Source organism: Ylistrum balloti, unplaced genomic scaffold (assembly GCF_031769215.1).
Source record: "Ylistrum balloti isolate Yb309-2 unplaced genomic scaffold, AGI_CSIRO_Ybal_v1 Utg371552, whole genome shotgun sequence".
NCBI classification, from domain to species: domain Eukaryota; kingdom Metazoa; phylum Mollusca; class Bivalvia; order Pectinida; family Pectinidae; genus Ylistrum; species Ylistrum balloti.
Genome location: NW_026782798.1, coordinates 32569 through 45266, shown reverse-complemented (window position 1 = coordinate 45266; position 12698 = coordinate 32569). Strand labels below are relative to the sequence as shown.

Genomic DNA, 12698 nt, shown 5'->3' with positions numbered 1-12698 from the left:
CTTATTTTCATGCTACGTCCAAAGATCAGACTTTTGTGTGTTCTGTCGCTTTTTCGTCGTGGGGAAAATGTTTACAACTTCACAGAAAAACGTCTCTCTTCGTCAATATCATTTTCCGGTTATGACGTCATAAACGTCATAGGTCACGTGGAGTTTAGCGGTGGAACCACGTGTGTTTCAGCTGTGTTTGTCTGTTGACTTAAGTATTTCATTTTTCATTATTATTTGTTTCTAACAGAATGCGGAATCGGAACCCCCTTATTTTAAGAAAAGTAACCGATATATTACGAAAACCCTACTCCTTTCTTGTCGACAACCATTTAAATCGCCCGCCTAAAAACTTACCTCAATCGGCGAAGTTATCAAGTTACATTGCCAATAGTACATAAGGCCCGTGAGAAATGGCTACACCTATGCTTTCTAGACACCAATGTGTTTGGCTCGATGTTGCTATGCTGGTGTTAATCACAAATATTGATTTGAAAAAAAAGTAGTTGAAAAATCGAAGAATTGTTATCTGAAAAGGAGAATTTCTCGATTTGTTTAATACTTCTTCAAATGACTATTATCTTATTAATTTCGTTACTTATGAATATAGTGCCAAGATCAACTTTTGAAAACAAAATCACGTGAACAATATACATTTTCAACGGATAAGTCTCCTGTGGTGAATTCAAGGGCAACAACTCAAAGATCATTGTAACCATTCGAGTGATCCCAAGAAGTCTTCGGTAGAAAGATGTAAAAATCTAGAACCTAAAAGGATTTTCAGATGTGACTAAAAGGAATCATGATAAAATATTTCATGTTAAACGATGTGGTATTTAACAACAATCGCTATACGACTGAAAGTCCATTGTCATTTAACAGCCGACAAGATGCAGATGTAGTATCTGAATTTAATTCGCCGTCGTTTCTGTCCCTAGTGATATTGTAATTAAATTACACCTATTTAAGTATCTTTTATAAAGCAGTTTAGTGGTATTGGATTTAGGTTTGAACCCATCGCTGGCTGTAATAAACATTTTATAACAACATTTAATAATCTACATATATATCTATGTAGATATAAAATCGTTTACATTGAGCAAATTACGCAGTAATCTTATGGTGGGATATTTATGTAGACAGTAGAAGTTTAGAAAATATTTAGACATTAACACGATTTAGATAAATAGATTTAAATTTATCAGTCTTGATGTTACTATAAAACAGAAATTGATTTCAGTTGTTTTCACAATAAATTTAGAACAAACATCTTTGCACGATGTGTAATTTTAATTTGTATGATTTAGAATGGAATTATCTGTTGTGAATTATTTTTCAATATTAGATTGCGGTTCTTAATTTTAATATTTTTTATTATTTGTTATTATTTATTATTATTTGTAATAATCGCTGTATGTTTGATAATTATTTCATAATGGACGTGACAGTTTTATCAAATAGAATATTATTGAATTGTACTGGATTGTCTTGTACCATTTCTAATGTTGTATTATACGTCGTAGTGTCACACACACACAACAGTTCTGTATTTACATTACACATACATACGCATTACACACTTAATGTTCATTAACATAATTTCATTGTTTTAAATGCGTATACTTGAGTGATGACAGGATACGCTCGACTTAATACGATCTTACATGTATACAGTATATTTCTGATACACATCACACTTGCAGGCCGGTCACGTGGTTCGAATAGGTTTAATAGTGGGGTGTGAACGATCTATAAGGTACATGTTCCAGAACACATCACTGGGCGGTTTATTATAAATTGGACGTAGTTGGCTACTGGCGAGACAGTCAACCATGGGGGTGCTAGGAGCCGCAAGTATGCCGTTTATAGCTGGCGTGGCCCTTTTAGGGTCCGCAATTCTTCATATCGTGTGTTTTATAGCCCCTAACTGGGCAAATGATGGAACTCAGTCCCTGGGGCTGTGGCGATATGGAAAATGTAGAGATCCAGATTTTCATAACTGCTACAAGCATGACCATGTGGATACACAGTTGGAAGGTTAGTAAACAAAACCTTTAAATACAATAACGTTTCATTATTTTTCTATCACCGACAACATGAAAATAAATCACTGTGTTCCTTTTATGAATCTATTTGATGAAGAAAATGTTTGAAGTAGGATAAAATTACATAACTTCTCGTTGAGTTTTATTTTTCTCTCCGTAAACATTATTGATATCTATTTCGTGTGTACATGTTAAGGATGTGTACAATTGTTTATCTTTTTCGACTAAATTAGTGTTCGTGTAACTAAATCTATAGAGACATGATGATTGAGTGCAAGATATTTTTCTTTCCCGGTGTGCATGTGTACAGGAAATGTAAATACGAGAATTCTGGACCAAGTTCAGACTTTTTCACAAGCCTCCTTTATACTGCATACGTATCGGGGGTTATGGGGAGCAATAGAATACTGAAATTTTAAAAAGAAAAAATAATCCTGTGTTCCAGCAAATTTTCACCCGTTAACACTATTTGATCACCTTAAATGTGTGATGATTAGGGCATGCAGTTTATAAGATTCACGATATATATATATATACAAATCGTAAGTTAATGTTAACAGCCAATAACATTTCATTAACTATAGTTTTAATGTAACAACGACTGACTCATCAAGTTGCCGCGGGCTTTACTCCGCCCTCTCGGAATAGATTGAATTCCGGATTATATATATATATCTTTCCACTGAAGTGTCAATATGCGTTTCCATCTCAGCGGACCGTAATTCATGAATGGACAGGAATCAATATCACAACCTAGATTACACTGCATCACAGTAAATAGTGTATATCTGGATTAACTCCAATAGATGAAATGTATGATGAAGATTTCATTGCATACGTGCATTCGGTTCACTTGGCGCGTTGAATGAAACGCCGAATTACCCGCGTCAGCTACACTTCACGCTGAACACTCTTAATCGAAGGACGAGTTCTTTTTGTTTATTTAAGTCTCTGTTCAGAGGGATTAGGCTTCTGTACATCGGAAACTCAGTGAAAATATTTGACGACTGATTGTTACACTTTTTCAACCGTCCATTTTTTTCCCTTTGGTGTGCATTGCGTCGTGCCAAAAATGCGATCCGTAGTGTAAATTCAGGAGTCTAACAGCAAAAAGTCATGTTCTGACGCAAATATTTCATTTTGGTGCAAGTGCGCCTGGACAGGTTTTCTTACACAGGGACAGACATTCGCTTTGTATCACAAGTGAATCGTCATCGATGTAAGCTTGATGGATTGTCTTTTAACATAACCTGTTAGTTTGATTTTCTTTCGTTCTTTATTATGATTTATTCTTCGCAAAAAAAAAATCACATTTATGATGATGCAATGAGACACCGAAAACACAAAGTAGGATTCCAAGGGTTTAATGGGCAGCGAGGTTGAATTTTAAAAACAGGACGATTACGCTACAAGACTGCTCCCTGTGGAATAATGACAAATAACGTACATATTTCAACCAATAGTTACGAAAAATATAGCGAGCGATGTACATTCAACTTGATAGTCTGTCCCTTGAGCGCTAAAATTAAAATGGCCAAAGCTTGGTTAACTTAAATAGTGACCAAGAAAAAAGTTTCTGGGGAGTATTTATATACAATATATGTAGATATGCAATTCAATTCATAATTTTTTTTTCAATACATTCTCCATCGTTATATATTTGGAAGTGTCATTTTTAAAAATTGATGTTACACCTGAAATGAAAGTTTAAAAGTTCTCGGGTCCTGATAAATGGCGTCAAAGGGTTATCACCTGCTGGTCTAACTTGTGAATAATTGGAATTTTTGCCAGCGTATCAATTGAAGTAAATGCGAAGGATTAGCATATTTAACTACCATCACACTTTTTATAGGGGACATTTTTCTTGATGCCCTGCTGTTTGAAGTAGTTGATAAGTTTCGGTGACATTTTAGCTAAGAATCGCATCACAGAGAATGAGGTGACGCCCCTGTGACTCACAGAGAGTCGATGAAAGCAAACTTTCAAAGTTTGAAGTTGCAGTTTTCATTCCACAGTTTTACGAATTTCCCATCGCTTCAGGATAACAAAACCCCTAGAATGTCTTATTTCCAATGCGATCACACATTAGAACTACCGCTTGTTTTTGGTACAAGATTTCAATTGATGTCTGAATTTAAAAAAAAAATGACTTTTTCATTTGCGAACTGGTATTCGTATGTATATTGCATTGTAAACTCGGCGAAGATATTTCTATTAGTAGTGAAATCTAGAATGTGTATACTTATCACTGTTTTGGGCGTTGTCTTGACGACACAGGTAAAACAGGTTTCAGGCGGAAAAGGGTTGGGTTTTGATCATGTCAAAATATGTTTATACTAATCGGGTGTTCGTTTCGTTGTAATGTAATCGATATTGAAGTATTTGCATGCGTTGAACTGTTGACGGACTGCACCTACAGATATCGTCAGAAATGAAAACATGCATTTTCATTACTGGTCCATTAAACACTGAAAGTCAAACCCACACATACGCACGCATACAAATCTACTGAAATAAAGACGCTTTGTTCACTTTCACTTTTCAATGCAGTTAATCATCGGGGCGCGACGCACCTCATCACTACATGCAACCAGACACAGGGGCTTGAGAATTTGGTTACAGTCTATGTAAGCTTGGAATTATCATGACATGCGTTTGAAATTCCTTAGAAGCTTTAATTTGGGGTTAAGACTGGTGTCATTTCAACGAATGCTGATCGAACACACTAAATCATCAGAGATATTTTGTCAAGATTGGCCAAAATTGACATAATGACGCTAAAAAATTCTCAGGTCCGTGTCACTGGAATATATGTGGAATTCTCTAACTAAGCAACGCTAAACGAATACAGTTATTGCTACACAATTAAAATTACAAATATATCCTTGATCTGGATCTGATTTGTGTATAAACGGACAAGGCAGCGATAAATGGTGTAATTAACAGTAAAGGTATCTTGTTTGAATTATTTGACAAACTGATTTTAAACAGATAACTTTTATCATTACGTACACTGGACTCTGTTTTTGCTAAACGAGATACGACGAATTGTCTGTACAAAACTAAACTACTAGCGAATGACTTGTTTTTAAGTCGTATCATATGTCTGCTTATATCCTGGGGTATAGGGTTGAACTGCCAACGTCTAAGTAATGTCGCGACGAATTAACTATAAATGGTTTTATGAAGTGCAATATGTTGAAAATTCTGACGTATCTCGATTTTAAACTCAGACAAGAACTTAATCGTTTTAACAAAACCTCTAAAGTACGGCTTTAATTCTCTAGGGATCCTTAAACATTGCTGCAAAGGTCCCACAGATTTGGTGCAAATTCCAAACTTCTGATTTTGTAACCAGGCTGTCATTATTCAATATCGCTTGTATAGACAGTGCTATTCCAAGTCCATGTTTTCAATTCTAATATCGAGTATCCCGTATCCATGACAATGAATGACTTTGAGTTGACCCTATAATCAGGTTTACTGATCCTGTAAACATGTATTTGCATGACTGATTTTAGCACGAATTACATGTAATACTACTGTTTCGAACGCGTTATATTTCAGTCGGAGCGGTCACGCGTGATTAAATCTCTTCGGAGTCGGTAGTTCTGGTCGATTTTTTTATGTATTCGCTTTATTATCGGGTGGGAATGGGGGCGACATGGGGATGACACAATTTAAATTAGTATATTGTGGATGGAATTGGTTTCAACGCTTCTTGGCCGTGGCAGTTTGTATTTCTCAGGAAGCTGAGAAACGGACTGATCTGCTATCGTGGTTGTGTCCTTGGACAGAATAGCATACGGCGAGCCACCCGTATGTGGTTCAGTGAGGTTAAGAAGTAGTCACCGGCTTCAACAAGAACCCGTCTCAAAATGACCCTGGATGTTCTGAGACCGATTAACTCAGGAAAGAAACAATATTGTGTAACTGAAATAGATTCTGGCATTGCTCTCACCCCGGCTGCAACATGTCTTCTTCATTTAGATTCGGAGAGTCAAGAAACCTCCCTTACATTTGATCTCAATCAGTCTAGTTATGTTTTTCTCCTACACTTTATGACGATACTGAAACATGTTGATAATTTTCTTCTGACACCACCGAAGGCACTTACAACTATCAAGTTTATAATCTTTGTCCTATTGTTAACTTCCGTCTGCCCTTTCATGGGACAGTCGGATGTCCTAATGCCTTCATCATTTTATATGGCAGAGATAGAGATTTATTGGTTTGGGACGAACCTTATTGGGTACAAATCTACGAAAAACGTATTTAAAATGAATGTTTTGAATGGGCAAAATGTTTCAGATTTTCATAAGGCCGTCACTGTATAAGAAGACAACACACGCCATACCACAACAAAGTGTGTAACTTTCCAATTTGAAAACACAATGGGTGCGAATTCATTCTTCACTGGAGTATCAACAGAAAACTCTGAAAGTCGAGCATCATTAAAGCAAAGGAATGTCGTTCATGTATGAAATGATTAGTTACCCGTATGTATACGATACCATCTCTACCGTGAAATCGCTACAGGCATGTACTTGTAACAGACAATGACTGTTTATTGTAGATTTAGTGTGATAACGGCTGTATATTCACAAATTAAAGATAATGTCAATTTTCCAAGGCCTTGCCTGTCGTTTTACTCATAGTGTTAAACTAGAAAAATCTAATGAAACGTGTAGAAATAATTATCGCCCCTAAAGTTATGTTAAACATGACGGCGACCGTTTTAATTACAATTATAAATTTAGGAAACTGTGACATTCCAATTATAGTTTCCTAGTTTGCCTAATTTTCTTGACATACCGCACACATCTCGCCAGAGGTGGCACGGCCGAGGCGTCACTGAAAGCAGCTAGGAAATAAAACCTTGAACACAGCAGTTATTTAATACGTTTTAATTTTTCTTGTTATTGATTAAATAAACCGGACATTTCTTGAAGGAATCTCACTGCGGATTGACAAGCATAAAAAGTTCAACCCGACGAACTACCTGGAACGTAGCATATGGTGATACTTTGTGTAGACATCTTGTCAATGTATCTGTTTTACTGTCAAATCCAAGAGATTTTTGGAATCTTATTTCCTCTATTTACGTCTACAGCAAATCTCAAATGTACTTGTAAATATCCACCGTGATTTATATATATATTTTTTAGATAGTTCTTTATTCTATATATGATACAAGTGTATCTGTAGAAACAGCCGTGTGACTGTCATGTTATTATAATTTGGTAGTACACACAAACGAAGTTGATTGAACTTTTTAATACAAAATTTACACATGTAAGACGACACAACATCAAAAGTATTAACATCAAATGGACTCCTTCATTTCTTTAGAAGTAGTCGAGGGCAATTTTATATATTGTTAATCTATGCATAGACACAATTTATAATGTTTTGAAATCTTCTCCGTAAAATCACAACCCCCGTGGCCAGTCAACATGACATAGAATACGAACGAAAGTGACATCGACACGAGATGTCAATTTCCCAGTGAAATGTGAATTCATGTCGATGACCCTCTAGTACTAAGAAGGCTACCCTTTGTGTTTGTATACATGCGTGAGAAACGGGTGTAGGTTTCATTCACAAATTCTTCTGTGTAAATTATATACGGGCGTGTCAAATTCAATCGAGAAAAAAAGCTGTGAATGAAGTTGTTAACATATGTATGGATTAAGACTTTTTGTTGTAAAAGTTTTGATATAAAAAACACGGATATATTACAATATATACATACAACATTCTAGATTCAAGCTGTGGATTTCGTTCCCATTTCCTTCGTTCCCTCCATCCTTGCACGTTAAACTACATATGATTCGTTGCAAAGCACTATATATAAGGGGACGTTTAATTCTGTGTAATGAAAGATCATAATTTGGTATAGTATGATGTACTATGTACATTGGTTCTTTTCCCAAATCAGGATTTCAATCGCATTATGATCTTAGTCAAAGTTAACAATCTGACAAAAATCTCAAGAACAGTCCATAAATGGTATTGCTGTTATACTAGATATATTTTGTGAGGTTTTAATTCCGCAATAACACATCATTAACAAATCCGCAAAACGTTTATAAAGTATTTGTTTAAAATTTAATTCGTTACATAGAAATAATTCAAATATCGCTTTATTTCCATTAATATATAATGAATTAAACTTCACAATTTAAAACAGAAAGGCTGAATTTCAAATACATTATTTTCTGCATCGACAGATCGGTTCTTTTGGTTGCAAGACAAACTAACACTCGTTTTACTTACAGATTGGTTCCAGGTGGTACGGGCCATGGGGTGCCTGGCTGTGATATGCCTTTCTCTACCCCTCGTTATACTGCCAGTCTACATGTATATCGCCCTCGGCATGTACTATCGGAGGATGATGGGCTTCTTGGCATTCTGTAGCTTCTTGGCAAGTAAGTAGCTATCACGATATCAACATTTGAATGAAAACTCTCCTGTTATTTCCTCTCTATAGTGACATTTATGGAGCACTCTGTGTATCGATAGTCATCGATATAGGGACATTTTTGCATAATTTAGTATAACAACAGTTCAACGAAAAGTGACGTGATATTCCCTCAATGTAGTGACATATATGTAACACTCATTAACTATTTCATGGCGAGTCGTTTTACTGAATTTAGGAGCAGTGTTATGGAAGTATCCAAAACGTATTTAGCATGAACTATCCCGTGTTTAAGTCAACATTTTAGATTGGGAAGAATGATACGCCCCTGCACCAACACACACTCCCCCGCCCGAATTATTGACTATAACACGTTGTATAAGGAAGGCATTCTGTATAACACATCAGTCCTTTACTGGCAAAATTATATTCGTTTGAGGCATAGACAATGATGGTTTATCACAACACGAACGAAAAATTATTGAAGAAATATTAGTTATCAAGGAGTAAAGTTTTCCCCTTTTATTTTGATGTTAGGAAAAATGTCAGAAACATAATGCGTGATGTTAGCAAGTCATTTCATAGCAATACACAACTTGAGTTTGCTTGTGTGCGTTTATTAGACGATGCTTTCAGTGTCGTTTTAGTCATACAGGGCTATCGGTATATAGAGAATGCATGGTCAGTGTCTTCAAATACAGCTTGTATTTTAAGACACTGACCATATATTTTATTTATCCTGCAACATGGATTGAAATTCAGAATATTGAAACTTCAAGTTTTGTTGTTTAGTCTGTTTTTAACTGATGTTGACGCTACGCTGAATTTTACCTGATGACACACACCGAAATAATTGCTTCCCGCCAAGATATAGTTCGAAGTTTTCATCGAATATAACAGTGATTTTATTAATTTTCTTAGAAAAAACATGTTCAGTACAACATGTAAAATAGCTATCTATATTTCTAAACGTAATATTTAAGTAAATTCAGAGAGTAATTATGTCGCCAATTTTGTCTTTCTTCACCCTTGCTAAACAGCTGATGTTTTAAGACACTGACCATGTATTCTCTTCGCGCGCGTGACCCCTCGAGCTGACCCCGTCGCAGGTATGATCGATATGCTCATTTTGGTGTCGATTTCATACTAAACAACTGAATGGCTATTCCTAATGATCATGTTTCACGCTGGAAAGGTTCGACTATCCTCCGTTCCTTACTTGATACAGAAGTGACATGTTTGTATCTACATTGATGGATAAAGGTTATTATCATTAGACGTTTAAGAGGTTTCGGGTAGATACTGTAAGGTGAAAATTTCATTTATCAAATACAACAATACCCCAGTTCAAAGATGTGAAATCAGCTAAGACCCTCACGAACTTTAGCCTTTGGGACTGTATTTACAAGGTGTCCCCAATCCCAACCCTTCTGTACCTGTTCTGGCCCTTAATAACAGGTATTATCTCCCGATCCGCATCACGCTGACGCTGACAGGTGTAAGTTGTACACATTCTAATATAGGAAGTCCGCCCCCATAAAACCTCTGCTCAACATCACACGTGAGACAGGTAAACACAGTGATGTCTAGAAACTTTGACTATGAACAATTTTGAGTGTACACAATCTAGCAATTAACAATGTTTAATGAGTCGGGACATCAAATTTCTATATTTCACAAATACATGTTTATTGTGTGGAAAACAGCATGCATGGCATTGCTCTATACTATATCGTTAGCATAAATATATTTATTCTATGTAAACATTTAGTGAAATTAATAACAAATTTTCATAATGAAAGGAGGATATACATATATAAATAAATAAATAAAAAACAAGTGCCGGTAAATTCAATGATATGATGTACAGTCATATCCACATACTTCCTGTCGTAACCGCCCATTTCAGGTGCTGAAATACTGCAGTTGATGTCAACAAAAGTTGAATAGGAATGACACAACCCTCATTTTATTTTTCATTTTAAATCAAGAGTGTGTGGGATGGGAGTATTGACAAAATCTTCAAACGAAAATGTTTGAGGTACACGCCTAATCCTATGTCCCGTGTAAATTTATCTGAACAGGTGCGAATAAATATATCACACGTCCTTTATATAAATGACAACTCATAACTTCAAACAATTTATCCGGTGAAAACTAGTTATGATGAATTGTATTAATCTAAGGAATCGAATCTATGTGCAAATGTCAGCTTTTCAAAAGTAAGCCAGGTCCATAATTTCATTTTCTCCTTTTATTTTCAGCACTTAGTATAGCGGCCGGAGTGGTGATCTTTGTTGTCGGAGCTACAGACGAAGGCTGGTCCTTAGAATGGTGTTTTATCGTCGATATCGTCGCCGGTGTTTTTGCTTTCATTGGTTTTGTGGTTTTACTGGCTGTTCTGCTGACCAGACGTCCAGCGGATCTGAAACCAACTTACTATCCTAGTACTATTCATGTGGACCCTGCTAAGCCGAAACTTTATCTTGTGCAAACGGAGCCATACTGATATTTTTTATAAACATTACATTGTGTTCATTTGTCACGCTATGTTTAACCAGGGACGTCCCTGGTTTAACCTGCTGTATCCAAATAACTTCAGATGTGATAGAAACACGAAAGTCCAAAAACGAAATTGTCGTTGTAAACTCTATGGATTTTTTTTACTTCTTCCCGTCATAGACACTTCGGATAATTAAAAAAAAACGAAGAAGAAGAAAAACGAGACTAGAAGTATACATACAGAGATGTTATTTTCTTCAAGATCAGAAAACATGAACTTTATACGTAGTTCAGTTGCACGGTTGCATGCTGTCACTGAAATGAACACGGATAATTTACCAAATACATTTCATTTTTTTTCACGCAAAGCAATGTATTCTGCAAGTTACTGGCCGTATCCCAATACCTAAATTTGACACGTCTCAACCAACGAGATTGCAGAGCAAAAAAGGGGCGACATTGGACATTAAATGCCGAGGTACTTAAATCTTCATATATAAAATTGCAAATGAAGAGAACCAGATAATTAATTTCTCAGAGACCTAGGCAGGTGTCTGGAGATTTGTTGAACATGTTGAAACTCAACAGTTTTATAGAAAATATAAAAAATATTTTCATATTTGTGAGTAATCATCAAGTTACACACCTAAGGGATGTGCCTTGTCAGTGTACTTTATAAAAATACAAATCTTTCTGGAAATAATTTAAGGTTTGACAGTGTCATTTAAATATCAAGTACGAAATTTCATCGTTGATAAAGTTTATGTTAAGTTTATTATTGTAATACAAATACTTTTATACAAAGCTGTGCATTTAATATGAATTAAAACATTTTGTTTTTTAAGGTATAATTTCCTCTGTAAGTTGTACATCTCTTCTCGGTATTGTGATTATTGTTGACCAGAAACATTGACTGTTTTTATGGACGTAGCACTCCGTTATCAACATTCTGTAGGGGAAATGGCAACATCACAACAAACGAAGTACATGTGCATACATTAAATTTAAGCATATACGTCAGAATAAAGTACATACATGTATATAAGTTAGGTTGAAGTACATACATGTATATACGTCAGGTCATGTGTCTGAATTAAGCACATACATGTATATATGTCAGGTTGAAACACATACATGTATGTACGTCAGGTTGAAGCACATACATGTATATACGTCAGGTTGAAACACATACATGTATATACGTCAGGTTGAAGCACATACATGTACATACGTCAGGTTGACGTACATACATGTATATACGTCAGGTTGAAGCACATACATGTATATACATCAGGCTGAAACACGTACAGGTACATACGTCAGGTTGACGTACATACATGTATAAACGTCAGGTTGAAACACATACATGTATATACGTCAGGTTGAAGCACATACATGTACATACGTCAGGTTGAAGCACATACATGTATATACATCAGGCTGAAACACGTACATGTACATACGTCAGGTTGACGTACATACATGTACATACGCCAGGTTGAAGCACATACATGTACATGCGTCAGGTTGAAGCACATACATGTATATACGTCAGGTTGAAACACATACATGTACATACGGTAGGTTGAAGCACATACATGTATATACGCCAGGTTGAAGCACATACATGTATATACATCAGGCTGAAACACATACATATACATACGGTAGGTTGAAGCACATACATGTATATACATCAGGCTGAAACACATACATGTACATACGGTAGGTTGAAGCAC

At 35.8% G+C, this 12698-nt stretch overlaps 1 protein-coding gene across 1 annotated transcript; it reads left to right on the top strand.

Moving 5' to 3' along the window:
- The first annotated feature begins 1820 nt into the window (after positions 1-1820).
- On the top strand, positions 1821-10966 carry LOC132562962 (uncharacterized). Its single transcript, XM_060227739.1, has 3 exons — positions 1821-2025; positions 8315-8464; positions 10722-10966. Exons 1-3 carry the CDS (start codon positions 1821-1823, stop codon positions 10964-10966), a joined length of 600 nt encoding a protein of 199 aa, XP_060083722.1.
- Positions 10967-12698: the final 1732 nt, after the last annotated feature.

What these genes read in the sequence shown, in the direction of transcription:
- LOC132562962 (XM_060227739.1), top strand. Translation starts at nt 1,821, where the DNA reads ATGGGGGTGCTAGGAGCCGCAAGTATGCCGTTTATAGCTGGCGTGGCC. An exon ending in TGTGGATACACAGTTGGAAG is followed by an intron (nt 2,026 to 8,314) that starts GTTAGTAAACAA and finishes TTTTACTTACAG; the next exon opens with ATTGGTTCCAGGTGGTACGG. An exon ending in ATTCTGTAGCTTCTTGGCAA is followed by an intron (nt 8,465 to 10,721) that starts GTAAGTAGCTAT and finishes TTTTATTTTCAG; the next exon opens with CACTTAGTATAGCGGCCGGA.